The sequence below is a fragment of the Aethalodelphis obliquidens genome, unplaced genomic scaffold (assembly GCF_003676395.1).
Source record: "Aethalodelphis obliquidens isolate GAN/ISIS:26980383/991018 unplaced genomic scaffold, ASM367639v1 scaffold3, whole genome shotgun sequence".
Taxonomy (NCBI): domain Eukaryota; kingdom Metazoa; phylum Chordata; class Mammalia; order Artiodactyla; family Delphinidae; genus Aethalodelphis; species Aethalodelphis obliquidens.
In genome coordinates this window covers 82,733,509-82,761,310 of record NW_020837947.1, presented here as the reverse complement: position 1 = coordinate 82,761,310, position 27,802 = coordinate 82,733,509, and the positions used below count along the sequence as shown (strand labels likewise).

Genomic DNA, 27,802 nt, shown 5'->3' with positions numbered 1-27,802 from the left:
TCTCTAAGGATTTAGTTTGCACAGATCAATGTTGCTGCATCCACTTAACACTATCTCACAACAGTTCCTTAGGAACTCTTCAAAGTTGACAGTATCAGATAAAAAAGGAATATTGTTAGGCTAAGAAAGTCTCAAGATACAGAATATTAAAGTTACTGGCTGTAAGGAATTTCAGAAGTCACCCCTATGTACACCCTTAGAGATAGAATATTCTGGAAAGTATAGTTCCAGTTTTTCTCTAGTAATCCAATAAGGCCAGTGCCTTGAAAACATTAATGTTAAGACATTTTTCTCTTCCAAGCTAAATATCACTGTCTCTTCTTGGTTTAGAAATATGAAATGCTGGGCTTTTCAGAATGAACATTCATACTTGGTGTTTTCTGAAATCGAGTCCAAATTCAATCTTAAGAATGACATGATGCAATTTTGACATCTTTCTCTCCACAATGCTGGCTCATCAACATCAAACCTGTGTTATTTCTTACACTCACTGGTAAATTTAATCATTCCTTTAGAGAATATCTTGTTCTTCAATTGAGAAACCCATCTTCAATCTGATGATGTAATTACAAAAATAAAGTGGCTTCTCTTTCTAGGCCTATTTTCCTTTCCGTCACTGCTTCATTTTGTGGGTCATACACCTCCATCACTTGTTTAACTTCCTTGCTTTGGAAAAAAGATGCCTGTAGTGAGTTGACACCGAGCCTGAAAAATACACAATTTAACATCTTTTTGCTGTTGTTGTTTATCTGTAGCACCTGATGTTGGTTCAGTCAGCTAGACTTGAGTCTGGAAGTGTCAGATTCTACATCCTCTGCCTGGCTTACTACACTTTTTCTTGCTAGGCTTGTGAAGCAAATGGTATTTCTGTAGGTCAGAAAGAACAAACTAAAAATACCTGTTTTTTTTTTTTTTTTTTAATGATACTAACATACTGGTTCCATTGAGAAAATAAATAGTTCAAGCAGCATTTTAAAACTATGGCTTGGAATAATATGCAACATTGAGTTCTTTGATGATTTCTCATTTAATAGGAATTATCTCATTGCATTTCCTATGATACAGTTATTCCAAATGGTTGGGGTGAAGCGCTCTGAGGAGGCTGTTGAGAAAGGACCATACCAGACTCTTTTAGTGGTAGGAAAGACATACTCCTTACGGGGATATGATGAGAACCCCATTTAGATGCTCCCTAATGCCGGCGTAACAGTTTGGGAATAATGCATGGATTTAACTGGCTTTAAGAGGGTGCCAGGTTCTGTTTTAGGTTCTGGGCATTTCTCAGTGAACAAATCGAATGAAGCTCTTGCTCTCATGGAACTTGTGCTTTGCGGCAGGGACAGAGGTCAGTCAAGCACCCTCTGATATGCCCAATGGTTCTAAGTGATGCGAAGACAAGTCATCAAGAAGGGTGACGCAGAGGGGACAGAGGAAGGGGGGGGGAATGGTCAGGAATAAGTGCTAGTTGAGTATATATCTGGGTGCCTTGAGAGCATGGGGCACAGTGACATGTGGGGACAGACCATCTCCAGCAGAAGGAACCAGCACAAAGTCCAGGATGTGTCCACGTGCTTGGCATTGTAGAGGCCTGGAGGAGGCTGCTGATGGTGGAGTGGCTGACAGAGGGGCTGTGAGAGGTGGAAGGGGAGTGAGGACCAGACTTTGGAGGGCGTTTGACTGTAGGTCTCTGAACGAGATGCAAAACCACTCAAGGATTTGAGCAGAAAAGCAACCGGATCTGGTATATGTCCTGAAAGGACCATTCTGACTACGGACTGTCGGGGGTATGAGTGCATACAGGGTGACCGGAGGGAAATTATGGCAATAGGCCAGGAGAGAGAGCTCTGTGGTTTGGACCAGATGCCAGGGGAAATAGTGGGAAGAGGCCAGATGCTGGAGGTATTTTAATGGTACGTCTGACCGAGTTTACTGATGGCTAGAAATAGGGTGTGCAAGAAAAAGATTGACAAGGAAATGTTTCCACTACATCTCCAAGAACCCAACTACAACAACAAGACAGGTTAATTTCCAAACCTCTATACTATAAGCAAATGTCATAAACCTCCTTTGGTGGCCATTTAAATGTCTCTAAAATTTAGGATCCTAAGCAATCTCTTTGGTTTATTTTTTCCTTAAAGTATTTTCATCGAGATATAATTGACATATAACATTGTATCCGTTTTAGGTAATCAACATACTGATTCGATATATGTATATATTGTGAAGTGACTAACATAATCACTTTAGTTAACATTCATCAGCACACATAGGTACAATTTTTTTCTTGGGAGAGAATTTTTAAGATCTTCTCTCTTAGCAACTTTCAAATATATAATAGACGATTGTTGATTATAGTCACCATGCTGTTTCTTTTTTATATAATCTTGTTCCTGAGTCCAACACAAATACTTGCTTTTGCAGTTTAAGCAATTCTATCCTCTGAAGCCATGCACATTCTGTCATCATTACACTCTCTGAATCGTTGCTCAAAAGCTAGAACGAAATTGTTCATTAAAATGACTTTTTTAGGGCTTCCTTGGTGGTGCAGTGGTTGAGAATCTGCCTGCTAATGCAGGGGACATGGGTTCGAGCCCTGGTCTATGAGGATCCCACATGCCATGGAGCAACTAGGCCCGTGAGCCACAACTACTGAGCCTGCGCGTCTGGAGCCTGTGCTCTGCAACAAGAGAGGCCGCAATAGTGAGAGGCCCACGCATCACAATGAAGAGTGGCCCCAGCTTGTCACACCTAGAGAGAAAGCCCTTGCACAGAAATGAAAAAAAAAACCAACACAGCAAAAATAAATAAATAAATTAATAAACTCCTACCCCAACATCTTCTTTAAAAAAACAAAAACAAAAACACACACAAAAAAAACAAAAAACAAATGACTTTTTTAAAGCTGACAGATTGAGCTGCCAGTTAACACATGAAATAAATTCTACCTTTCCTACCATTTTTGTATTTTTTCTTCTATTTATAAAGTCCTGGGACCTCAAGAATAGAACACTTGTGGATCAACTAAGTCCAGCCATAAACTTGTCAGTTTCGTCTTACTTAAACTATATTGTATTTTTTTAAGTTTTTTTGGAAAATAAATAACAAATAAAAGTTTATTATCCGAGTTGCAAAGATCTTTGCAAAGGTCTTTGCAAACCTTTATCTCTCCAATTTAAAAAATGTTATTTCTACTAGTAATACTTACGTAATTACAACCCTGGACCTCAACATAGAAAACTCTCATCATGGGATAGCGCTTCAAATTAACAGTAGGTCTGTGTTCTTTTAGAAGGTAACTGAGGTGAAAATAGTTACATAATAGTTACATATAATAATGGTTACATAGTTACATAATTGTTACATAGTTACATAGTTCCAGGTTTATCTATCTAATCTGCTTTATACAGCCATGCTCAAGGACACAATTATTCATGGAGTCATTATTAAATAGTACTTCTTGTCCCTGAAAAAAATTGAACTAGAAAACATTGTTAATAGCTGTTCATTCTCATTTGAGTAACTTAGATGCCCTAAACTTTCCCTCTAGTGTCCCTGTACTCTGCTAGCTCTAATCCTAACTACTGCTCTGCTGTGAATCTCTCACATGGTCTCTGGATCTTGAATAGTTTTTACTTCTTTACCCTGGTTTAATTTACTGTTAAGAAAGAATAGAGTCTTTTCCATTATGGGTTATTACAGGATGTTGAATATCGTTCCCTGTGCTCTACAGTAGGACCTTGTTATTTATCCATTCTCTATATACTAGTTTACATCTGCTAATCCCAAACTCCCAATCCATCCCTCCCCTGCCCAAAAAGAATATGAAAAGGAATATATATTAAAAAAGAAAGAATAGAGAGCCTACATGTTGCTACTTTGGCATGCCTCCTTTCTTATAGTACCTTATGTGTGCATCATCTGAGTATCCATTTAATGAAAATTACTTAGTATCAGACAGTGACTGTTATTCTAAGAAACCCTTTTCAGAAGTGCCATTTGAGTACAAGGCATAGGAAAATGTTTTTATTTGTTTGTTTCTACTTTTATTCCTCAGGCTTTCCAAGAAAAGCTTTGGTAAAGCATCCTTTGTATTATGCAGTGTTTCCCAAATTAATGCTTTCACAAATACTCATGATACAACCTTGCTGCCAGAGCGTTAAGGGCACCCACGCAATGTGTTCTCATCAGTGCTTTCCATTCAGAATGGATGAATTTTTTTTTTTTTTTTTTTTTTTGTGGTACGCGGGCCTCTCACTGTTGTGGCCTCTCCCGTTGCAGAGCACGGGCTCTGGACGCGCAGGCTCAGTGGCCATGGCTCATGGGCCCAGCCACTCTGCGGCATGTGGGATCTTCCCGGACCGGGGCACGAACCCGTGTCCCCTGCATCCGCAGGCGGACTCTCAACCACTGCGCCACCAGGGAAGCCCCAGAGTGGATGCATTTTTATCCCTTTGCATCTTAGTAATTGAAAGTTAAAGATTTGTTTCATTATCTTGCTCAGCCAACCACACGCTAACCTACTTCTGTCACATAAAGAACTTCACTGTAGCTTTTGATATGACTCTAGGGAAATCTTACTCATGTATTCTGTATTTCTACATCAAAGTAAAATGAGGCTTAACCTTTCGATGCCTGAATGATGCTTTTTTCTGAATCTTTTATAACATATCTTGACCAGTGAAAATTTTGTGAACATATTTGTCATTCATTCGTTCTCCATCCCTTCAGTAACTATCTGGGGGAGAATGCCTAGGTAAAGACCAAATCTTTGGCCTAGGCCCATCATTTCTGTTGGATTTTATATTTACAGGGAAAATGCTCATGGTCTGAAGAAACCTAATGAGGTCACACAAACCTCAGTAGGAAATGTACAACATACACTGTCACAGTGGTGCTCAGCAGTGTAGAAGCAGGAACAGGAAAAGCAGAGGACAAGCTGGCTTCTAGCACAGCTGTGCGTATCTAAGGAAGAAGAGTTTAAAGCCAAAAGGATGAAATGTGTGTTACAGAGACGGTGAAGAGGTATGTCTTAGGGCTACATCTTGGTGTATGGGACAAGAATTGTGGAAGCTGTCCTGAGATAGAAAACCACGATTTCAAAAATTAGGATTTCTGGTGAGAATGCAGACAGAATTCCTGGGTTTCACATGCGTTGACACCTAGACCTAACCACAAAGGTTTTGGATTTGAGTTTTAACTATTCTCTCTAGAGAACATGAGTTTCTGCAGAGAAGTTACTGTGACTTGTGCCCTCAAAGCTGTGAAGAGCTTTGCCTAAAGGAATCCATGCTTTGCCTCCGTCCATCAGCTGGGTATCAGGAGGAGGGTTCCAATCAGGGAAAGGCTTTCAGGGGTGGGATTAGCACAGGGCCATGTTGGAAAGTGGATGGCTTCCTAGTTCGCTGCAGATGCTGCCTCTAAAAGATGCTGGAAGGATAGGTCTTCCCAGTCTGACTTCATTCTTCTCTTTGAATCAGTTCCTTCGGAATCTAATAGACTCACACTTATAGGCTAGAATAGAAACATAAAACCTAAAGCCAACTAAACACAACATTTGAATGTTATAAAATAACATGTCTGGTCTCTATTGGTTTATGTCATAAGGATTTGGAATCACTAAAATTGTCACACAGGAGGCCATCTTTCTGATTTTGCTGTTCGACTGTATTAGAAGGATGTTGCCATAAGTTTGTGTGAATATGAAATACGGTCCCATTTTAACTGTCTCTATGACAATGATTGTTTATCTCTATGGCAATAGCAGTTTGCTTCTACAACAATAACCAGTGAAAAGAAAAGAAGTACTAATTCCCTTTTAACATTTTTTTCATTTTTTTCTTTTTATGGTTTCACCTTTTCAAATGTCTTATTTTATTTAGTTAGATCAAGAATTCTGTGCTAAATTGTTCTTCTTCTCCATTGTTTCCTTCACTGAATTCCAAAAAAAAAAAAAAAAGAGGTTCTCATCTGAATTGGACAGAAAACTCTGACCCCCAGATTAAAGTTAAAGACTGATGCTTTTTAACACAGTGGTAGCAGGGATGCTGTTCTGTATCCAAGAAAGCACACTGGCTTTCGAGCCCGACTGGCTGCAAACCTTGGCTATATCACAACTAACTGGCCTTCTGCAGGTTATTTCGTCTCTAAATCCCTCAGTGTGCTCCTTTCTAAAGTAGAGGTAGTGATATCTTTCCTGAAGAATTATTATAAAGATTAAAGATATACACATCATCTGGCATGTAATAGGCCCTCAGTAATTGGAAGTGGACAAATGTAGGGCCAGATATGGGCTCTGCTACTGATAGGGTATGTGACTTTGGTCAGGTCACTCCATCCCCATATGTACAGTCTGCTCCTCCAGAGAGCTTGCAAAGTTGCTACCTAAACTTAAGACCCTAAGCGTTTGGTTGTTGTTGTTATTTTTAATCTCAATAGTACACTTATTGTTTATTTAACAAAGCAGCCAGGATCCCAGACTTCTAGGTAGTTACTGTAACTAAATGGGAAACCACTGGTGCCATGCCTGTCTGTTTGGAAATAGTTTGTTATGCAGTTGTCTTCTGTAGTGTAATGACACAAATGGCCCAAAAACATTTCATTGGTACTTGCACTTTGCTATCTTAAGAAGCTCCTCTCGGGCTTCCCTGGTGGCGCAGTGGTTGTCAGTCCACCTGCCGATGAAGGGGACACGGGTTCGTGCCCTGGTCCGGGAAGATCCCACATGCCGTGGAGCGACTGGGCCCGTGAGCCATGGCCGCTGAGCCTGCGCGTCCGGAGCCTGTGCTCCGCAACGAGAGAGGCCACAACAGTGAGAGGCCCGAGTACCGCAAAAAAAAAAAAAAAAAAAAGAAGCTCCTCTCTTCCATGTATTTATTTGTCATTAGTCAAATCCTAGCTCTCCTGAATGATTTATACAGAAGAATTTTTTCAGCTTTAATTTTATAATTTCTGCCCCTTAACACGTAATCCATCACCTGCAAAATTTTATCAACTGTCCCTATAGGTGCATTAAATAATTCTCTAGTGCTAAATCTTCCTGAATTCATAAATGAATTAGTTCTCTTTTGTCCTTAAATAATGTCTTTTGCACAGTCCAGAATATTTTTCTATTGCTCATGGTCTGAAGAAACCTAATGAGGTCTGTTTGTTGCCCACATAAATTTTTCATGTGAAGAACTTTAACTTTAGAAATGTAACTAATGACTTATGTGGTTAGTTTAATGTGTTTTCTTTAATTTTATCTTCTGTTTTGGTTGGTGGCATATGAATACGAGAAAGCAGGTGTGAATGAGTGTGCCCTTGTGTATATGTCCTAAATATTTATCAACCGAAATGCAGTTCTTTTAGATACCATTAAAATTCATACTATGGGCTTAGGAGACAAGTTGTGTTTTTTCCTTTAAAGTTACATCAAAGAATGAAGATACTTTTTCATAAAAGTTAAACTGAATTGAAACCCCAATAATAACAGGCTGTAAAGGTCACATAACCTTATATACTGGACAGTAATTTTATTCAAGTTGCAGCTGATAACTACAAAATAAGATGTTATAGTCATAGGGAATGAACGATTCATACAGGAATGATTTACATTGGATAAAAGTTCATATATCCAAATATATATTCTGATATCAAATAAAGCTTGATACGCTGAAATTATTAAAAGGGTCTAAAGTGCAATAGGAATACAGGGGGATATAGTTGGGACGAAGATACTGAAACGTTTCCTTTGCCACTACAGAACGTTTTAATGGTCAACTTCAATATCCATTTGGGCTACTTTATTACTTTTTGAAGTATGAACCTTCCTCCTTTTAAAGAATCTTGTCTTCATTATTTGAGAGCCTTGATTGCCCTCTTCTTTTTTCTAGGCAGTCTCCTTTTGCTTTCCCCAAACTCACTGCCTGATTAATTCTCTTTTAACTTTCCCTAACTCCTTCAATTTTTTCTTTGCCTTCTCTAAAATGTAATAATGTTTTTACTAAAGAGGATAACTTCTATCATCTTTAAAATGTATTCCAAGAATCCATAATATTTCAAAAAGTATCCTAGTAGATTAGAAATATGTAATGTTTACTTCTAAAATATCAATTTCTTAACAGCAAAGTAAGTATATTATTGAGCAGTATAATTTAGACTACATAGGCAAAGCAAAATTGTAATTGGTTTGTGTGCCCTTTTTAATGACATATAACTTATTGTAGTGAAATAGAGCACTCAGTCTTAGAGTGTGTGCTTTTATGTGTTTGTGCATGCATGTGTGTAGTGAGGAAGAGTAATTGTTATTTGGGGATTATTTTGGGTTGTTTGGTTTTATGATCCAAAGACCAAAACTGTTTTCTGAGCTTGAGGGGAAAGAAACGATGTTCACAAATATAGAGCTCCTGTATTCATTTTCCTCCCAACATTCATTCTTTTTGTTGTTGTTGGTTAGCTATCTTATATAGAGTAGTGTGTGTGTGTTCATCCCAAGCTCATGATTTATCCCTCCCCCCCTCCATGTTTCCACTTTGGTAACCATAAGTTTCTGTTTTGTTAATAAGTTCATTTGTATCGTTGTTTAGGTTCCATGTGTGAGTGACATCCTATGATATTTGTCTGTCCGACTTACTTCACCTAATATGAGCATCTCTAGGTCAATCCATATTGCTGCAAATGGCACTGTTTCATTCTTTTTTATGGCTGAGTAGTATTCCATTGTATATATGTACCACATCTTCTTCATCCATTCCTCTGTCGATGGATATTTAGATTGCTTCCATGTCTTGGTGGACTCTTGGGGGGCCATCAAGGAGGAGATAAGGAGCCAAGTTTGAGTTATGTTTTGGAAGAGAAACAGTGACCACAGTGATGAATGAGCTTCTGGCAGGTGAATGTGGAGGATAACTTACTGTTTAGTGTCCTGAGAAAAGGGTAGGTGGAGGTACCCTGTTAGAGATGGAAAAGGCTGCTAAGGGAAAGAATATTTTGATAAAGAGTGGGTGGAAATCAAGAGTTAAGCTCCAGAGATGCTACACTGGAGATGCCTGGAGACATACCATTGAAGAGTTGAAGTAGGCAGGTTTGGAGTTCAGAAGAAGAGTTCTTATACTCATTCAGCCCATACTGAAGATATTTGTGTGAAACAGGTGTCTCACCAGGTTGTAATTTCTTTCTATGTAAGGACTTTTTTCTTTTTAAATTTTGGATCTTCAACAGTGTTTTATACAAGGCGGAGAATGGTTGAGGGGAAGGATAAAAGGAAATTGGCATATATCATGTCCTACTGTGTATAAGAAATGAGCTGTCTTTGGCTTATTCCTCATGAAAGGCTATTGACTTTTTACAGATGGTCAAAGTAAAACACAAATAAATGACTTGCCAAAGATCACAAAGTAATTGGAAAACCAAGTGTCTTTGTCTTCAGGGCCCAAAGATATCACATTAAACCCCAGTGCTTGCTAGTGAGTCTTTAGAAAACCTCATTCATTACAAAAAGTTACAAGGAGCTGTGTCAAACCTACTAGATGTTAGGACCCTAGTACATATCAGTAAATAGGTAAAATTCCTTTCCTTTCGGAGCTTGTAGTCCAGTGTGTGAGGCTGATAATAACTCAACATAAAGCTGGATAATATTTACCTATGAATATAGAGCCATAAAGAAAACAAACAGGTGATATAATAGAGAGGAATGAGGGAGCTGAACTTCTTTAGATTGGGTGGTTCAGAGAGACCAAGCTAAGGAAAACACAGTTTAGCAGACACTTGAGGATAAGAGTAGAAAAGAATATTCTAGTTGGAGAGGAAGAGCCTTGTGGTGGAGAGGAAAGACCAGGGGCAGCGAGCAGGACAGCGGTTTGGCCGTGATCCACAGACAGGCAGGTGCCAGCCATGCGGAGCCTGGGAGGCCCTCGTGTGGATCTGGATTTTACTCTAAAAGCACTGATGGGCCACTGAATTCTTTCAAGTGAGAGAACAACATGGTGTGATTTACATTTTTAAAAGTTAACTCTGGTTTCTGAGAGGAGGACTTGAAGGAACAAGGGTGGACTCAAGGAAGCCAGTCAGGCGGCCCTCGAATTAGCTCAGGTGAGAGATACTGGAGGCTTCCAGAGGGATCTGGAAAGGAGACAGAGGGAAGAAGCATGGTGTTGATAGATGGTTGTAGGAGATGCAGGAAAACCAGGACAACCCTTGCGTTTTTGGTTCAAACATCTTGAGTACCTGGTGGTACCTTCTAGGAAGATGGAGGAGAAGTGCTTTGGTGGTGGGAAATCAAGAGTTTTGCCCCCAAAAACGTTTGTTGAACTAGAGAACCACAATACTGGTCACATCAGATAATTGTTCTTCTATTATTAAATACACGTGTTCTTGCATGACCATTCAGTTATGAATTGTCTGGGGCGGCTTCCAGGTCCTCCTAGCAGACTCGGTGGCCCTTGAAGCTGAAAATATTTATTTTTTGGCCCTTTATAGGAAGTTTACCAACTCTGCCGTAGAGCATGGCCAGAACCTAAGTTTAGAGTATGGTTTTCCTTTTTCTAAACCAGTGGCCCTTTTCCATAATCTTTATAAAGCCTTTGACTTCTTGTAAAGCCACGTTGGCATTATTAAGATACATCTTTCTGTTTCACAGTTAGTTTACTATTGTGGTTTATCTTTTTCTCTCTCCATTTATTTTTGGTGTCTTTCCCTGATTATTTCTCTTTACCCTCTAAAAGTGAATCTCTCCTAAACTACACTTCTCAGCCTCTTTTCTTTCATCTTCTTGATGTCGGCACAGCTCACCATGTCTCTTCTGCAGGTGTCTGCACGGAGGCCAGCCGACCAAAGAAGCTTCCACTATTTAGTAAAGGTCTCCGACCCAACTCATCATTCTCTAGCAGATCATTTACTGTTACTGACATTAGATCTAGTTCTGTTTGTTCGTCCCCTGTCTCTCCCCAGGTACCATGCTGGTCCCACGAGGGCAGGGACTTTAACTGTTTTGTTCACTGGTGTATTTCCAGTGCCCAGAACTGCACTTGGCATGTGATAGGTACTCAGTTGATATTTGTTGAATGAATGAATCTGTCCATTGTATTCTCTCTTTGGAGGGGAACTTATCATGTCCACATTATCAACTATTACTTCTTTTTTTAAAAATTTATTTTATTCACATATAATTGATTTACAATGTTGTGTTAATTTCTGCTGTACCAACACGTGACTCAGTATATGTATACAACTTTTTCCATATTTTTTCCATTGTGGTTTATCCCAGGATACTGAATATAGTTCTCTGTGCTCTACAGTAGGACCTCGTTGTTTACATTACTTCTAATTAGAAGACAACCAGTTTACATCTCTAAGTTCTAAATTTGATCATGCTCCAGATCTCAGATCACTTAGCCTAAAGTGTCACCTCCAGCCCTTTGTTTGACTGCTTCTCTACCTAAACCTTCATGCTCTATTAAAAATGTTACTCTTTTTCTAGGGCACAGTAAGTTCCCTCACCTCATACCCCAGACACTGCTATTCTGATACTTCTGGAACATCACAGCCCTTTTCCAGGCTCTGGGTCTGCACAGGCTCTTTCTTCTTCCCCTAACTTATACTCAGCTGTCAAACCACAGCCCACATTCTCCCTCTTCAGAGAGGCCTTTCTTGGCCGACTGACCACACGCCATCTCATCAGTTATTTCTTTCATGCCACCTGTCACGACCTTGAATCATCTGAATTGTTTCTTCACTAACGTACTGTGTGCATTCCCCCACTAGACTGCGAGCTTGTTAAGGGCAAAGACTTTGTGTCTCTTGCTCACTTGCTAGGTCCTCAGTGGTAAGACCCTGCTTGCAACACTCTCAGGGCTCGCTCAATAGAAATTTGCTGGATGAATGAATTTCCAGACAGAACTCTTGAGTCTACAATGATCGTTCTCCTGTCAAGTCGTAGCACTTGGCATTGCTAGTACTCTTCTGGGGATGGGTGATTACTGTCTCGGGAAGCCCTGGGATTGTTGACCTTCGTTGTCGTTTCCTGACTGTATGGGTGCTTGTCTTCTCGCAGGTTCCTGCCTCACTCCCCTGGTAAGGTTTGAATACCCATAGATATCAAAACAATACATCACACACACACACACACGATGCTGCATACACAAACTCTCTCATTTGTTTTTACTTGGTTTATTATCATCTAAAGGTCCTTCCTCTAGGACGGAAGGACAGGAATCCTGTTCTTCATTTCACTGGTTGGGAGAAGAGGGAGAATTTACTTCCTAAAGCATTTTCTTTATTGATTTGGTTTTACCATTCAGGTATACATGCAAAATTGATTTGCATATCACATTTTGTTTTGTATTTATGTGAGGAATGAAATCATGAACTACTTGTGTAGAGAAGATGAAAATTTATAAGTGACATACCCTTTTTAAAACCTGAAAGAAAATTGGTATAATCAGGTTAAATTTCCCTCATTAAATTTTACATAGCATAGAAAGAAAAAGGCCTTCAGAAAGAACATGCAATAGTTAACAGAAAAAGTGCAGAAAATAAGATATTTTAGAAAATATTTCTCTTTAAAGAGAGATTGTAATATTTAAAAATAGCTTCTCCGATATATGCCTGCAACAGGGGTAGGCAAACCTTTTCTGTAAAGGGCCAGATAGTAAACATTTCAGGCTTTGTGGACCGTACAGTCTCTGCTGTAACTGTTAAACTCTGCTCTTGTTGCCTAAAAGCAGGCCTAGGCTTCATGTGAATGAATTGTGTGTCTGTGTTCCAATAAAGCTTTATTTGTAGACACTGAGATTTGAATTTTATTTAATTTTCACATGCCAAGAAATACAATTCTTCTTTTGATGTTTTTCAACCACTTAAAAACGTGAAAACCACTTTTAGCTTGCAGACCATCCACAAAGAGCTGGTAGGACAGATCTGGACCGTAGGTTGTAGCTTGCCAGTCCCTGGTTGAGAGAGTTCAGCTTGAACAAGGGTGGTGTGTCTGCCTGGGGATGTACCATGTAATCATGTAAACATGTGTGTCAGCAGGATTGCATGTTGGAGAATAGGAGTGACCTGAGAAGAAGCTGAGGAAATCCTCCATAGAGAGCACCGAAGTCTGGCAAAAAGGCCAGGAGCAGAAATAAGAAACAGGCCTTGTGCTGCAGAGGCTCCCAGGCTTTGAAACCGGCTAATGGATAATAAACAGAATCTGAAGCTGATAATTCACAAATCATTCACAGGTTTTTCTATTTTGATGCCAGAAAGGAACACACAAAATGATTAATTATTTAAAGTTTCACTATGTATAATATGTCATTGGAAACTAGCAAGTTGAAAAAAATCTTTGACTTGCCACATGGTTACTTTCTTGACTGTCCATCAAGTTTGTCTACTTTTAAATATCAGGGGAGGCTGCTTTTTCTCTTAAAACAAATCTGTGGACTCCTAATGGGAACAACGTTTCTCAACTAAATCTCTGTGTGCTGCTCTGGGCTGTGGGGTGCTACACCCTGTAGGTGGGATGGTGGCGGCTGAACTGATGGATGCTCTCAGCTCTCCGCACCCTGGTCCTTGCAGACGCACTTCCCACCTCCTCTGTTTCCTGGGAAATGGTGGCTACAGGCTGCTCTCAGGGAGCCTCTTCTTTCCGCACAACCCTCAACACTCCAATCCCAGCCTTTGGGAAGGAGACAGAGTAAATGGGGGAAATAGAGCGGGGAGGAGAGAAACTAAAAATCTCTCTGAATGTCTGAGTGTTTCCTGGAAACGATGTTGGAGATCATGATGGACCAATTAACGTGTGTGTATATATAATATCTGCATTCCCTTTTGATAACCATTGTTCTTCAGTGGTGCCTAGTTTTGATTTTCTGTTGGGCAAGTAAGATAGTTTTATTTCCTCTAACTGAGACACTATGTCGGTCTTTTATATTTAGTGCAAAAATATTACAGTAAGGCAAAGTAAATTTGCTGTTTATGTGTTAGGTATAATCAAACTGCATCACACAGTACAAAATCCTATACTTCTGAGTAGGCAACTGAGATTTGAATCACAATGCCACCACTTAAGTGTCCTCTTCCTCATTTAAGAAAGGAAGGATACTGACAACACCAATACCCCCTGGGCTTGTTTTAAATATTAAATAAGGTATCATGTTTAAGGCATCTGGCCAAGTGCTGTGCTAGAAACAGGGCCTAGCTCAGAGGAACCACATGATAAATATGTGCTGAATCAGTTAAGGAATCCGGTAATGACAGTGCCAAGGCCATGGCAAGTGTGCAATAAAATCAGCTGCGCTTCCCTTCCCTCCCAAACGCCCTCAGTAGTTTACAAGCCACTCAGCATTGCCATAGGAAAATAATGGCTTCTTAAGCTGCTAAGTGCCAGGGGGGTCACACTACATAGAGGCTCTGCTCAGCCCCCATGTGCTTGATATGGGTTCAAGAGCAGGACTGAGTTCCTTATTTTTTTTTCTTAATTATTTTATTGAGGTAGAGTTGATTTACAATGTTGTGTTAATTTCTGCTGTACAGCAAGGTGTTTCCGTTATACACAGACATACATTCTTTTTCATATTCTTTTCTAGTATGGTTGAGTCGCTTTCTAACACACTGATGCAATGCATCATTTCCTCCCTCCCAAGTTTTACTTACAGGATTTTGAAACTGTGCAGGTGACCATCTAGTAATATCGAGTGATGTTTTCCATAAGCAATTCCATTTTGATAACTGGCCAATTTTCTAATATTGGTGAGTCAGGACCCCGTTTGTAAGTTGTGCCCTCTGAATCGACGTGAAAAATGATGCAAACCTTAAATATATGGGAAACATCAATGGAAGGGAGCAATGAGAAGGACTGCTTTTAGGGCATCCCGTAAACAGCTTCTTCTTTATCCGCCCCTGACAATGAAGGGTCTATGATTATTAGGTGTCCTCCCTTGGGAGTTCCCTCCACTCATTACAGAATGTGAGTCACTGCATTAAGCACTTAGGTCAGTGCTTAAAAGTAGTGCTTTTGAAGTTCACTGTGCAGTCTGTGGCCATGGCTGCAATGGAAGTATGGAATTTGTCATTCACGATGCAGCCAATAGATTTTTAACCTGACTGACCTTGTGTAGCCAAACAACCAGAGAAGGCCCCCCTTGCCTCTGGCAGAAGCTATCAGAAAAAAAGGAAGGAAGGGAGGGAGGGGGGAGAGAGGGAAGGAAGGGATAAGTAAAAAGGAAGGCTTATTCACTCCCTAGTGGTGCATTAAAGTACTAAAGGATGATCTCTATTTATTTTAAGTGCAATTCCTGCCTTTGATCATCTGAATATAGTCAACATTAAGTTTTGACGATGTAATCCCATGCCTAAGGTCACTGAAGGACAAACAAAACAGAATGTTTGTTGTAAAAGTCAAATATTTTATCATACTATGGACATACAATGAGGTAGTTCCCAAGTTCCCTTGGAAGTGATTATGAGAAAACCTACTGGAATAGCCAACACTTCCATAGGACCACCCATGCTCCAGGTCCCAGTTAGGCACCCAACTCCCACATCTTGGCATACAGTTACTTATTTCATCCTCCAGCATCCTAGTGCGGTAGATAATAGTATTATTCCCATGGTACAGAAGAGGAAATTGAGGCACAGAGAGGTTAGGCAATTTGCCCAGTGTCACACAACGTATAAAATGAACTTGGAATTTATCTTCTAAAATGAGACTTTTGAGAGTGATAGGGGATGTTAATCATAACTGTGCAAAATATCAGAGGTGAACTGGCACTGGCCCTAAAAAACTAGGACATCATAGTTAGCCTAAACTACCAAGGATTTGAATCCAGGGCCCAGATCCAGAGTCCACACTTACCCCACTCTTGTAAACTGCCACCTACCTCTGCTGGCACTCATTTGCCCATTCTGCTGTTTCCTACGCCATTTACCATACACTTTCACTCTCTAGCATTTTCCTTCCAGATGCCTTATTTTTTCTCATTATGTCTTTTTTTTTTTTTTTTTTGCGGTATGCGGGCCTCTCACTGCTGTGGCCTCTCCTGCTGCGGAGCGCAGGCTCCGGACGCACAGGCTCAGCGGCCATGGCCCACGGGCCCAGCCGCTCTGCGGCATGTGGGATCTTCCTGGAGCGGGGCACGAACCCATGTCCCCTGCATCAGCAGGCAGACTCCCAACCACTGCACCACCAGGGAAGCCCATCATTATGTCCTTTTTTAATTGAAGTATTGTTCATTTCAATGTTGTGCTAGTGTCAGGTGTACAGCAAAGTGATTCAGTGATATATATACTTATATATTCTTTTTCAGATTCTTTTCCCTTATGGGTTATTACACAATATTGAGTAGAGTTCCCTGTGGTCCTTGTTGATTATCTATTTTTTTTATATATAGCAGTGTGTATATGTTAATCCCAAAGTCTTAATTTATCCCTTATTTTCTTGTTCATGATGCAACTGATTCAACTGTAGTGGGCCATTCATATTACAAGGATGAAAAGGACAAGAGTCCCCATCGTCCAGGACCTCAATTAATAGGGACAAAGGGCTAAAACCTCATGATTTTCCTCAGGAACAGGTTAGAAGCACCACCTGCTTTGATGAACCAAAGGAGAGCTCAGTGGTTACAAAAAACAAAAACAAAAGAACAGCTCATGTGCTTTTAGACCCATATGCAAAAATTTGCTTATGCTTTCTGATGAGCAAAAATCTATACCGAACCTCAATCCTTTAAGAGATTGGCCAATAACAAATATGATGCTGTCAGAGGATTTTATGCTGCATATCCAAATGCAAAATGACAGCATTAAAAATGCAAACTGAAAGTCAGCTGGGTTTGTTCCAAGGTTTATCCATGATGAGTCACCTATTTTATTGCATAAGAAATCAAATCTAGAGTTGTAATTAAAACACGATGCAGTGAATTTCGGGTAGTTCTTGAAGCATTCAAGATGTGCCTATTTGTTCAGGGACATTGTGTCCTTTGAGATTTTTTTTAACTACTTTAATCTTCTGTAAGAAAGACATTTTCTCAATTTTTGAGGAAAGACGCTCTATCATCTAAATACCCACGATTGGTTTTAATGCAGCAATTGTTACAGAAGCAAAGTATGTACATCGTGCCCTCATGCTTTGCATTGATATCCTTTTGCAGCACTAGACACATATGTACTCTAGACATACTTTAAGGCATTCTTTTTTTTTTATTGAAGTATAGTTGATTTATAATGTTGTATCTTTTTCAGATTCTTTTCCTTATAGGTTATTACAATATATTGAGTTTAGTTCCCTGTGCTATACAGTAGGTCCTTGTTAGTTACTATTTTATATGTAGTATTGTGTATATGTTAATCCCAACTTCCTAGTTTATCCCTCCCCCACCCCTTCCTCTATGGTAACCATCAGTTTGTTTTCTATGTCTGTGAATCTATTTCTGTCTTGTAAATAAGTTCATTTGTATCATTTTTTAGATTCTGCATATAAAATGATATCATAAGCTATTTTTCTTTCTCTGTCTGACTTACTTCACTTAGTATGGTAATCTCTAGATCCATCCATGTTGCTGCAAATGACATTATTTCATTCCTTTTTATGGCTGAGTAATATTCTATTGTATATATGTACCACATCTTCTTTATCCATTCATATGTTGATGGACATTTAGGTTGCTTCCATGTCTTGGCTATTGTGAATAGTGCTGCTATGAGCATTGGGGTGCATGTATATCTTTTTGAATTATGGTTTTCTCTGGATATATGTAAGGTATTCATTTTTAATCTTACCTTTTTTGAGCTCCCTAGTTCCCTAAAGACTAACTGCAACTAAATTTTTACCTGAGGGTTTTGGAGAACTTCAATGAAGAAGGGAAGGAATTGAGGATTAGATTGGTCCAAGTGTTTGGTACAGGGACTGAAAGAAGGAGAAAATGAAAGTCATCTTTAAATCATTTTTGCTGTGTGGAAATAGTTTTTCATGTTAATTAATCACTGCAGGTTCATGAAGAACCACAGTGTCACCTTAGGCATCTTCCTAAGTAGGTTTAAGGTAAAGATGTACAATTTTAAATACTAAATATTTTAAAGAGCGTGTATACTGATAATTTGAAGGCTAGATTTGAAGTTTATCAGTCTGTGAAGTCATATCCCTTTTCATAATATATTTATTGAAAATACCATCTTACTTTATGGACTACATATCTACTAAAATTAATGAATACATGTTTGTTTTTATATCCTTCTGATGCTCAATACTATGCAACTTAAAGGACTTCTTGCAGAAGTTAGTGATCCTAATTGATTTTTATATTCTTTTAGTCTAGACTCAAAAGTCGATCTAATCTATATAGTCATCATTTAATACCCAATGTACCTCCAACTGAAGAATGAATGCATTTCATAATGTGAGATACATGCATGTATAATTATCTCATTTTTATATTTTTAAGAATAAGGTATTAGACCAGCATTTATTCAGGATAAAGTGATATATAATTGGTACAGAATAAGCTTCCTCCGTATGTTATTTATTTCTTTTGTTGTTTATTTATTTTTGTTTTCTATCCAATGTATACGGAAACAGCGGAATTATTAGACCTCAAGATCCAACAGTTTATCTCTTGTTTGTTTTCCTTTATAGTAGAAACCAGAAATCAGAAAAACCTTCATTTCTTTTCATCAGTTTTTAGAGCAGAGAGGTGAAATAAATTTCCTCTAAACACCAAGACAACCAAAGTTAGAGTCAAGGAATTTGGAAGTAGATGAACTTAGTTTTGCATATTGGATAAAGCTTGTAGGGCCCTTAAGAAAAAGCATGCTACTAATGTGCTGATCTGTCCATCTGTACACACTGGAGGCTTTGGACCCTTTAGGACACATGAACTGGGTTATTTCTGGACAACCAAGACTACATTGTTCGAATTATTAAAGAAACTAAAATAATTAGAGATGTTGTCCAAAAACAGCCTTTCACATCCATAATAATTTATGAGTTACCCAGCACCCTCTTTCCTTCAACATTTAATTACAAAATCCTTTTTTAAGCTTATTATGTCAAATTACAGGCCAAATGAAATTCTATCCTATGCTGAAAATGGATGGGTATAATTGCCTGAAAGAGCTTTAATAAAGTATAGTAATACATAACCAGTTTAATTTGCAACTGAGCCAGTGGTACAGTAATAGATTTATACAACTAATATTATTAAATTCTTAATTTTCATTCTCTCTTATTTTAATTACAAGTTTCTTTTGAATGAAATCCACTTATGAGGAGTCTAATGGTTTCTTACTTCACCTTTCTTATTGGGATAGCTTTTAGAGTTTCCTCATCATATTTCCATTTAAATCTTCCAGGGAACACCTGAAACTTTAATGTGGAACAAGTATGGACCTATGTAAAAGCTCTACAGATTACATTCCTTAATTGAAACTGTGTGCACTCAATAAGTGCTTGAGTGTTTACTATCATAGTTTTGTTATATGTAGTTATATATAGATGTATATGTGTGTGTATATATATAATATATATATAATAAAAATATATTCAGGCATTACCAAACATATTATTCATTAATTTTCTCAATATATGTTAAAATACTTACTGTGAGTAAAGACAGAATTCTCCATTCACATATATACATTTATTATTTTCAATTGTGGGTGTGCATTTTAAGAATCGTTTGTTATTACTGTCCTATTCGTTAAACGCTCCTGCATATTATATTGGCTCTGTGGTTATGGTGTTTTTAGTGCTTCATTATTTGAATCCTGACAGTTCTGTCTCCCAGAGCAATGTGTTTGTTTTTCATGTCTTCACGGTACCCCATCTCATCCAGGAAATATTTGTTCCAAAGACAGTGTTCAGAGGTAGGTGCAGAAAACTTGCTCTGAGGACAAAGTTCAGATTTAAATGAAAATGTCAGTCTGTGAATCAGGTGTGTTAATCAAAATATTTAACAAAAATACAGTAGGGGATTCTAACAATGGGAATGGAGGCCAACCATGAACAACCAGGTTGGCCGCAGCTGTCAGTGCTCATGAGATTGTCCACCCAGCCACTGACCGTCACTGTATGATCCCTGCTGAAAGCGACAGAAACCAAATTAATAAGGAAAAGTCAGCAGCCCTAATGAATATCCTCTAATTTTAAGGAATCAGCACGTTTTATAGCTCTGATAAATATAATTAGGACTAGAAATTTTATTTTTAATATACTGCAAGGTTTAATTTGATCAATTTTGATAACGCTGAAAGATTTTAGTTGACATCATTACTTCTTTTTTCACAGTGGCTAGCATTCAGAAGCTTCCTGCAGCCTCTGTTCTAACAGACATCAACTTCCCAATGAAAGGACGGAAGGGCATGGTTGACTGGGCAAGAAACTCAGAAGACAGGGTGGTCATTCCAAAGAGCATCTTTACCCCCGTATCATCAAAAGGTAAATATGTGAAATAGTTTAAGCCTCGAACAAAAAATTTATAAGTTCAATTTAATAATACACTTGGCATAAATTCCCATGTATTAAGCAATTTAGGAAACAGTCTGCAATCACGACTCTAAACTTATTTTGTAACTATAGAAAACCTAATTTGGGCTTTAAATCTGAATTTACTTGAGGAAAGGCTCTATTAAAATGAAAAAAAATAATACAAGTGCAAATTATAGACCTGAGCTTGTCAGGGTCAAATTTCAGTGTTGACAGTCTCATCCCAGTGTAAAGCACTTGGCCTAAGATTTTAAGTTTAGGTATTGAAATGTGTTGTATTTTCCATTCCATGCAAAATAATTGTTTCTGCCTCACTTCTGAAAAAAAAGAGTTGGTATCTAAAAACAAATCTAACAAAAAATTAAGTTTTAAGAACATCTTCAGTAGCCTCTAAAATTTAATGGCCCTTTTCAAGAGTGACATTGTGGTCTTAATTCTTACGTTGGAAATTTTGACATTTTAACTGAGAGCTCCAAAAGAGAATTGGCTCTCCCCCATATCATTGGGAATTTTAACTCCTTAGCTGTAACTACAGCCGCTTCTTGTCTCAGCCTGCAGGAAAGTTACTTCATGACACAAAACCACTGAAAATACATCTTCTGGAGCTACAATTAATGCATGCAGTGTGTGGGCTCACTTGCCCGGTACAGTTAAGAAGGCATTACTTATACCTGGCTTTGCATTGGCAGATACTGGAATCCCCTTGTAATTAGGAGATTAAAGTTTTATAAGACACAATATTTTTCTTGCTGTTTTGCTAATATTTTAAAATTTTATTCTTTCTAGAATTAGATGAGTCATCGGTCTTTGTTCTTGGAGCAGTCCTGTACAAAAACTTAGATCTAATTTTGCCCACTCTGAGGTAAGCTACAAATTAATAAGCTGTTGTAATCTCTGTAAATTATTCCAAATATGTGATTATAGCTCATTCTATGAAAATAGTCAAACAAAGTTTGGTAATACAAAGGGCTTTTTTCTTAAATGAAATAGAAAATACCAATTTAATGAGCAGCTTATTAGCATATTGTGCATTGAAAAATAACTAGGAAAGACAATTTTGGTTCCTGATTATAGCCGTGTAATTCTTTTGTAACTAATCATGACTTGCTTTAAGACCAAGGGAAAAAAAAAGTAAGAGAAAGAAAACCTCAAGGCTCTATAACAGAACGGATCATTTTAAAATGAATCTGTCGTCTCCCTTTATTTGTACTTACTTGTACTGTTCATCAGCATTACATGAAATTAAAGGAGTGTCATGATGGCTGGGAATACTTGGTTCTGTTCATCTGCGCAAGATCTCAATTTGCCTCTAGATAAATATTCAATTACAGTTACATTAAGAAAAATGTTCAATTAGAGGACTAATTTTGGAAGAAATCCATTGATTTCTTTCCTCCCAGACATTAAAAAGAAACAATTACAGATAGTAATTCTACCAACATTAATTTATTTCCTCTGCCGTCTTAACTATTTTACCAGATTGTACAGAAAACATGATACGCATCTCTCTGCATGGTGCTGTTCTCACTCTTGGTGACCTGTTTCCTCCACCCCACCTCACGGTGGAGAACTGAGACAAAGTTGTATTTTAGTTAAATACAGCCACACAGCCGTGAGCACGTACCCACAGCCTCGTGAATAAAGCTTTAAGTTTTTCAAGAGGAGAGACTGCGAATGATGTATACAGTTATACCAGGGGCCTAACAAATGGTCTAATAAATAAAAACAATTAGAGTTCAGTCCATCAGGAAAAGGTCTCCCAAGGAAGCAATAACAGCTGCAGTTAGTCACGATTATTTGGAGAAAATCTATGTGCAGTGAATTATTATTATAGTCTGTGGATCATCCAGTGGGATGTTTTGACCACAGAAACAACTCTGGGAAATCTAGCTTTCTTTAACGCCCTTCCTCTCTGGATGGAATTTGGGTTTCCTGAATTTGAATAGGTTTGTGTTTGGTTTTGTTCTACTAACAGATTTTCAAAGCTAATATATTTACTCTCAACTTTGCCATGGGTTTTATTAAAACACATTGGTCTGTACGATTACTCACAGCTAAAATTAATTTATAGTTATACCACCTCTATTGCTGTGTATGATGTTTATTTGAGGAGAAATGTGGTAAAGTTAAAAGTACCCAGATAGGGACTTCCCTGGTGGTGCAGTGGTTAAGAATCCGCCTACCAATGCAGGGGACACGGGTTCTTCCACCCCTGGTCCGGGAAGATCCCACATGCCACAGGACAACTAAGCCTGTGTGCCACAACTACTGAGCCTGCGCTCTACAGCCCGTGAACCACAACTACTGAGCCCGTGAGCCACAGCTACTGAAGCCGGCGTGCCTAGAGCCCATGCTCCGCAACAAGAGAAGCCACCGCGATGAGAAGCCCCCGCACCGCAATGAAGAGTAGCCCCCGCTCGCCACAACTAGAGAAAGCCTGCACGCAGCAACAAAGACCCAATGCAGCCGACAATAAATAAATAAATAAACAAACAAACAAATAAATAAATAAATAAAGTATTAAAAAAAGAAAATAGGTACCCAGATACTCAGAGTCAGGCCCTTATTTCCACTGGGAGTTCGTTTGCGTAAAGCTAATCTTGCAGGAATTCTAGACTAGGCACTAACTCACAATCAGATGACTTGGGTTTTAATTTCAATTTATCATAACAAGAAATTTATAAACTTGTTCAGTCACTCAGTCATCATCTGCCTTCAGTTCAGCTTCAAAATAGAAGCACCTTTATATGCAACATTCATTCTGTTCGCTGCAGAGGGACATAGTGAATGCAAATAAAATATTCAACATGAAATGTTGTAGATTGTGAATTAGTTTCCCTGCTACATGTTTAACAGAGTTTCATTATGACTAATCTTATTTTGAATAACACCGTAGAACTCGCTCACCTACACAAAGTCAGATTACTCCAAGTTTCATAAAGCTATACAGTCAAGGGAATTGGAAGTGTATCTAGGGATATCAGCCTTTTTGTAAAAAAACGTGTTTCAACATTTTTGAAATTATTGCAGAGGTAGTGGTCACTTGTGGGTGGACTAATGACGACATTGTGGGCGGTTGAATGGGTAAAACTGGGAAAAGTCCAGAACTGCACCCCCTAGTACTACCTGGGACACAAACAGATGCAGATTAGCCTTTGGACAAGTCACTGACTTTATAAATCATGGGGTTGGAAACTCCCTGTCTTTATTTCAGTAAAATTGTAGGGTTGTGGCGTTCTGACATATTTTTTAGCTTGAAGTTCTTAATAACCTTTTATAAGAATTATGAATATGTATACCCACTCACACTTTCTAAGTATAATTAGGTAAATGAATATAGAAAAACAATATTCACCTTTGGATTCATTAGAAATAATGACAATAGAATGCTCAGGATGAAAAGTTTGTTTAAGCACTATTTGAAAAGTGAAATATTAGCATTTACTTCTCATTTTCTTTTACTTCATACTGTAAAATAAGGTAACCACTAAGCAATCTCGGCTTGTTTTTTTTTTCCTTTTCAAAACGTTGTTCCAGAAGGTTTAGTGAGTAGAATAAGCCTTTCAAAGGACAAGGGTGATGTCTTTGTTTTATAGTCACTTAACAAACATTTACTAAGGAACAATCCTTTTCACCAAACTGTCTTAATGATTTTAAATCTCCTCTACTGTCAAAACTCCCAGAACAGTGCTTAATAAATAATACAGGTCCAAGAAATGTTTACTGGAATAACTGTCTTATCTGATAAAATATTCTATATAAGCCATTTTTAAAAAATGAGGTACATAGAAGTTTAGTGTTTACACTATTCAAATATTTTAGGAACAGAGGAATAAAATACATATATTCTGTTGTTTTACTGTAAAATTTGACTCTGTGAATTGAACCCAACAGAAAAGGAAATATCTTCTTATTCAACATGAAAAAATACACAAATTTGCTCTATATGTTTACTTATTATCTACTAAATTTTCGTGACACATTTTCTTCTGTGATCATTTTACTAATAATTATCTGTTGAATATTTTGGAGCCAAGTTTCCCAGACACAGAATAATGTTAGGCTTGCTGTTAAGTCTCCAGAAATTTTTTATTTTGATACAATATTTTAAAACAATACTTTGCATAATTCCCCTCGTGGGGACCCAGAAGGAGAACTTGACATAATGTTTTGAATAGATATAATTTAGAAATGTTCCTTCCTACAAAGACAGAAGTAACTTTTCATGTTGACTCTTTCCTTTTGATATTTCCTTTTCTTCTCTTGCCCTAATATGCATTCAACTATTCTTCAAGCTGCAATTTCTATTTTACTGCTGGATTGTCTTTCCTTTTACAATTAAGTAGATTCAATTTATGCCTTCGTCTGAAGGAAATGTGCTCTACTCAAGTCCAAACTAAATAAGGGCTATTCTCAGCCTCCCAACTGTATTCTTTGGAATAATGTCTTACAGTAAAAAGCATAGAGCCAGTGGACATTAGTGCTGCAAGCCCTTTAAAGGTTATGCCATCCAGAACTCTCATTCTACAGACAAGAGAACCTTATTGCCTCACTGACTGGCCAAAGCTGATATGTCCAGTAGGTGGGTGGGTTCTAGTCCATCTCAAGCCGTTGGTCCTCCAAAACCAGGACACTTCCACTGTCCTGCTTCCTCTGTGATACTCATATCTACTCCTTTAAGCAGTACAAATTTCTACATTCCTTTGAATACACATATACCTTCCACAGAACATCTTGAAAGGCCCAGGAGGAGGTAGCTGTGCATGGCCAGCTAAAGGTGCTTGGCGTCAACTTGGTGGCCCCAACACAGGCTATGGGCAACAAGGCCTGGACTCTTCCCACCCTTCATGATCACTTTTGAGGTTGATAGCTGAAAGCTGGCCAGCCAAGGGCAAGGGGTCCTTTGGGGGTAGCTGAGACCACCCACATAGGCCCCATTCACATTAGGGAACTAATGGCTACCCACAGCATGGTGAGTTCTCACACTGCTGGTGAGGATTTTAACTGTAGTACCTTTTAGTAGGACAATTTGGTAACTCCAGGAGGCTTTAAAAATACATTTTCATTGATCCAGCAATGCCACTTGTAAGAATGTATCTGACAGAAATTAACTCTAAGGAAAAAAAAGTATATTCAAGCCAAGGACTTTAAGAAACAGTTGTAATCAACCCATTTTCTGATTCATTTAATAAAGCCAAGTTCCAGTTCTATAGGAAGATCACAATACTTTTGAGTATGGGATCGATGTGTAGTTTTCCTGGTAGGACGTATGGAAAATATAGTCCTGTTTAAGAAAAAAAAAATAGAAATAAAGAAAAAGAAACGTAAAAAAGGCACATTAATGTAGCTATTAACACTCGAGATATTGTAAAGGATCTAATTAAAATTATATGCAAATGACAGTATAGTATTATAGTGCCAGGAAAAATACAGATGAACCCCCCAAAAAAAGAAACCAAAAAATAAACAACAAAAAAACCCCCAACGTTCTTATAAGCCACTAACATGAAAACTATCTTTTAAAAAGGAAATGTCAATAATGCAAAATCACATAAATTTGCTGTCAAGTGCACCAACCTAATAAAAGATAAATGATGCTAATTTTTTTCACATTTAGGAAATGGAACCTATTTGAGTTCCTAATATTATAGGAATTAAAGGCAAACAGGAAAAACAGTGGAACTAGAAAATATTTGAAATAATACAAAAATGAAAACATAATCACTTTTTAAAGAAATTTTTACTGGAGTATAGTTGCTGTGCAATGTTGTGTTAAGTTTCTGCTGTACGGCAAAGTGAATCAGCTATATGTATACACATATCCCCTTTTTTTGGATTTCCTTCCTGTTTAGGTTACCACGGAGCACTGAGTAGAGTTCCCTGTGCTGTACAGTAGGTTCTCAGTGGTTATCTATTTTATACACAGTAGTATATATATGTCAATCCCAATCTCCCAATTGATCCCACCCCACCCTTTCCCAGCTTGGTGTCCATACGTTTGTTCTCTAAGTCTATGTTTCTAGTTCTTCTTTGCAAATAGGTTAATCTGTATCATTTTTCTACAGTCTACATATATGTGATATAATTAATATAAGATTAATTAACTAATATGATTAATTAATGTGATTAAGTAATAAAATTATTAATATACAATATTTGTTTTTCTCTTTCTGACTTACTTCCCTCTGTATGACAGTCTCTAGTTCAATCATTTTTATACCAATACATCCTGAAGGCACTGGACCTGAAGTACTGATTTCCCTCAAGAGCACCTTTTCTTCAGTTTGAGGACCAGACGCTAAATCTTCCCACTTCATTCTGAATTTACAGTGAAATACTGTAGTTTTGTGATACTCTGTATCTTTTTATAATGGCCTTCATTGAGAACATTAGAAATTAAAATTATCCATTGGGATGACAAATTGGCATGACTAATACTATAAAATATTGTAATATTGCCTAGTCAGTACATTCTTTACAAAAATCTGAGTTTAATTGGGCCATACTGTTTGAAAGTGAATTTAAATCCCTGATCACTTGGCTTCATTGTGGGTCTAGGTGTTGCCTCCCTCAGCAAACTTAACTTGAAATTCTTGTTAGTTTTTTTTTAATTTTTTTTTCAACATCTTTATTGGAGTATAATTGCTTTACAATGGTGTGTTAGTTTCTGATGTATAACAAAGTGAATCAGCTATACGTATACATATATCCCCATATCCCCTCCCTCTTGCGTCTCCCTCTCACCCTCCCATCCCACCCCTCTAGGTAGAGAGAAAGCCCTGAGCTGATCTCCCTGTGCTATGAGGCTGCATCCCACTAGGTATCTATTTTACATTTGGTAGTATATACATGTCCATACCACTCTCTCACTTTGTCACAGCTTACCCTTCCCCCTCCCCATGTCCTCAAGTGCATTCTCTACATCTGTGTCTTTATTCCTGTCCTGTCCCTAGGTTCTTCAGAAACTTTTTTTTTTTTTTTAGATTCCATATATATGTGTCAGCATACTGTATTTTGTTTTCTCTTTCTGACTTATTTCACTCTGTATGACAGATTCTAGGTCCATCCACCTCACTACAAATAACTCAATTTTGTTTCTTTTTTATGGCCAAGTAACATTTCATTGTATACATGTGCCACATCTTCTTTATCCATTCTTCTGTTGATGGACACTTAGGTTGTTTCCATGTCCTGGCTACTGTAAATAGTGCTGCAATGAACATTGTGGTACATGACTCTTTTTTTGAATTATGGTTTTCTCTGCGTATACGCCCAGTAGTGGGATTGCTGGGTCATATGATAGTTCTATCTTTAGTTTTTTAAGGAACCTCCATACTGTTATCTGTAGTGGCTCTATCAATT

The 27,802-nt window shown here is 38.1% G+C and overlaps 1 protein-coding gene across 2 annotated transcripts in view; it reads left to right on the top strand.

Annotated features, from left to right (window-relative positions):
- The window catches only part of ADGRB3 (adhesion G protein-coupled receptor B3), a 798,133-nt gene that overhangs the window by 417,118 nt on the left and 353,213 nt on the right, over window positions 1–27,802 (top strand). For both annotated transcript variants that reach the window (XM_027093283.1, XM_027093293.1), the window contains 2 exons: window positions 20,243–20,392; window positions 21,227–21,302. In XM_027093283.1, coding sequence (XP_026949084.1) covers window positions 20,243–20,392; window positions 21,227–21,302 — 226 coding nt within the window. The remainder of the gene's footprint in view (window positions 1–20,242; window positions 20,393–21,226; window positions 21,303–27,802) is intronic.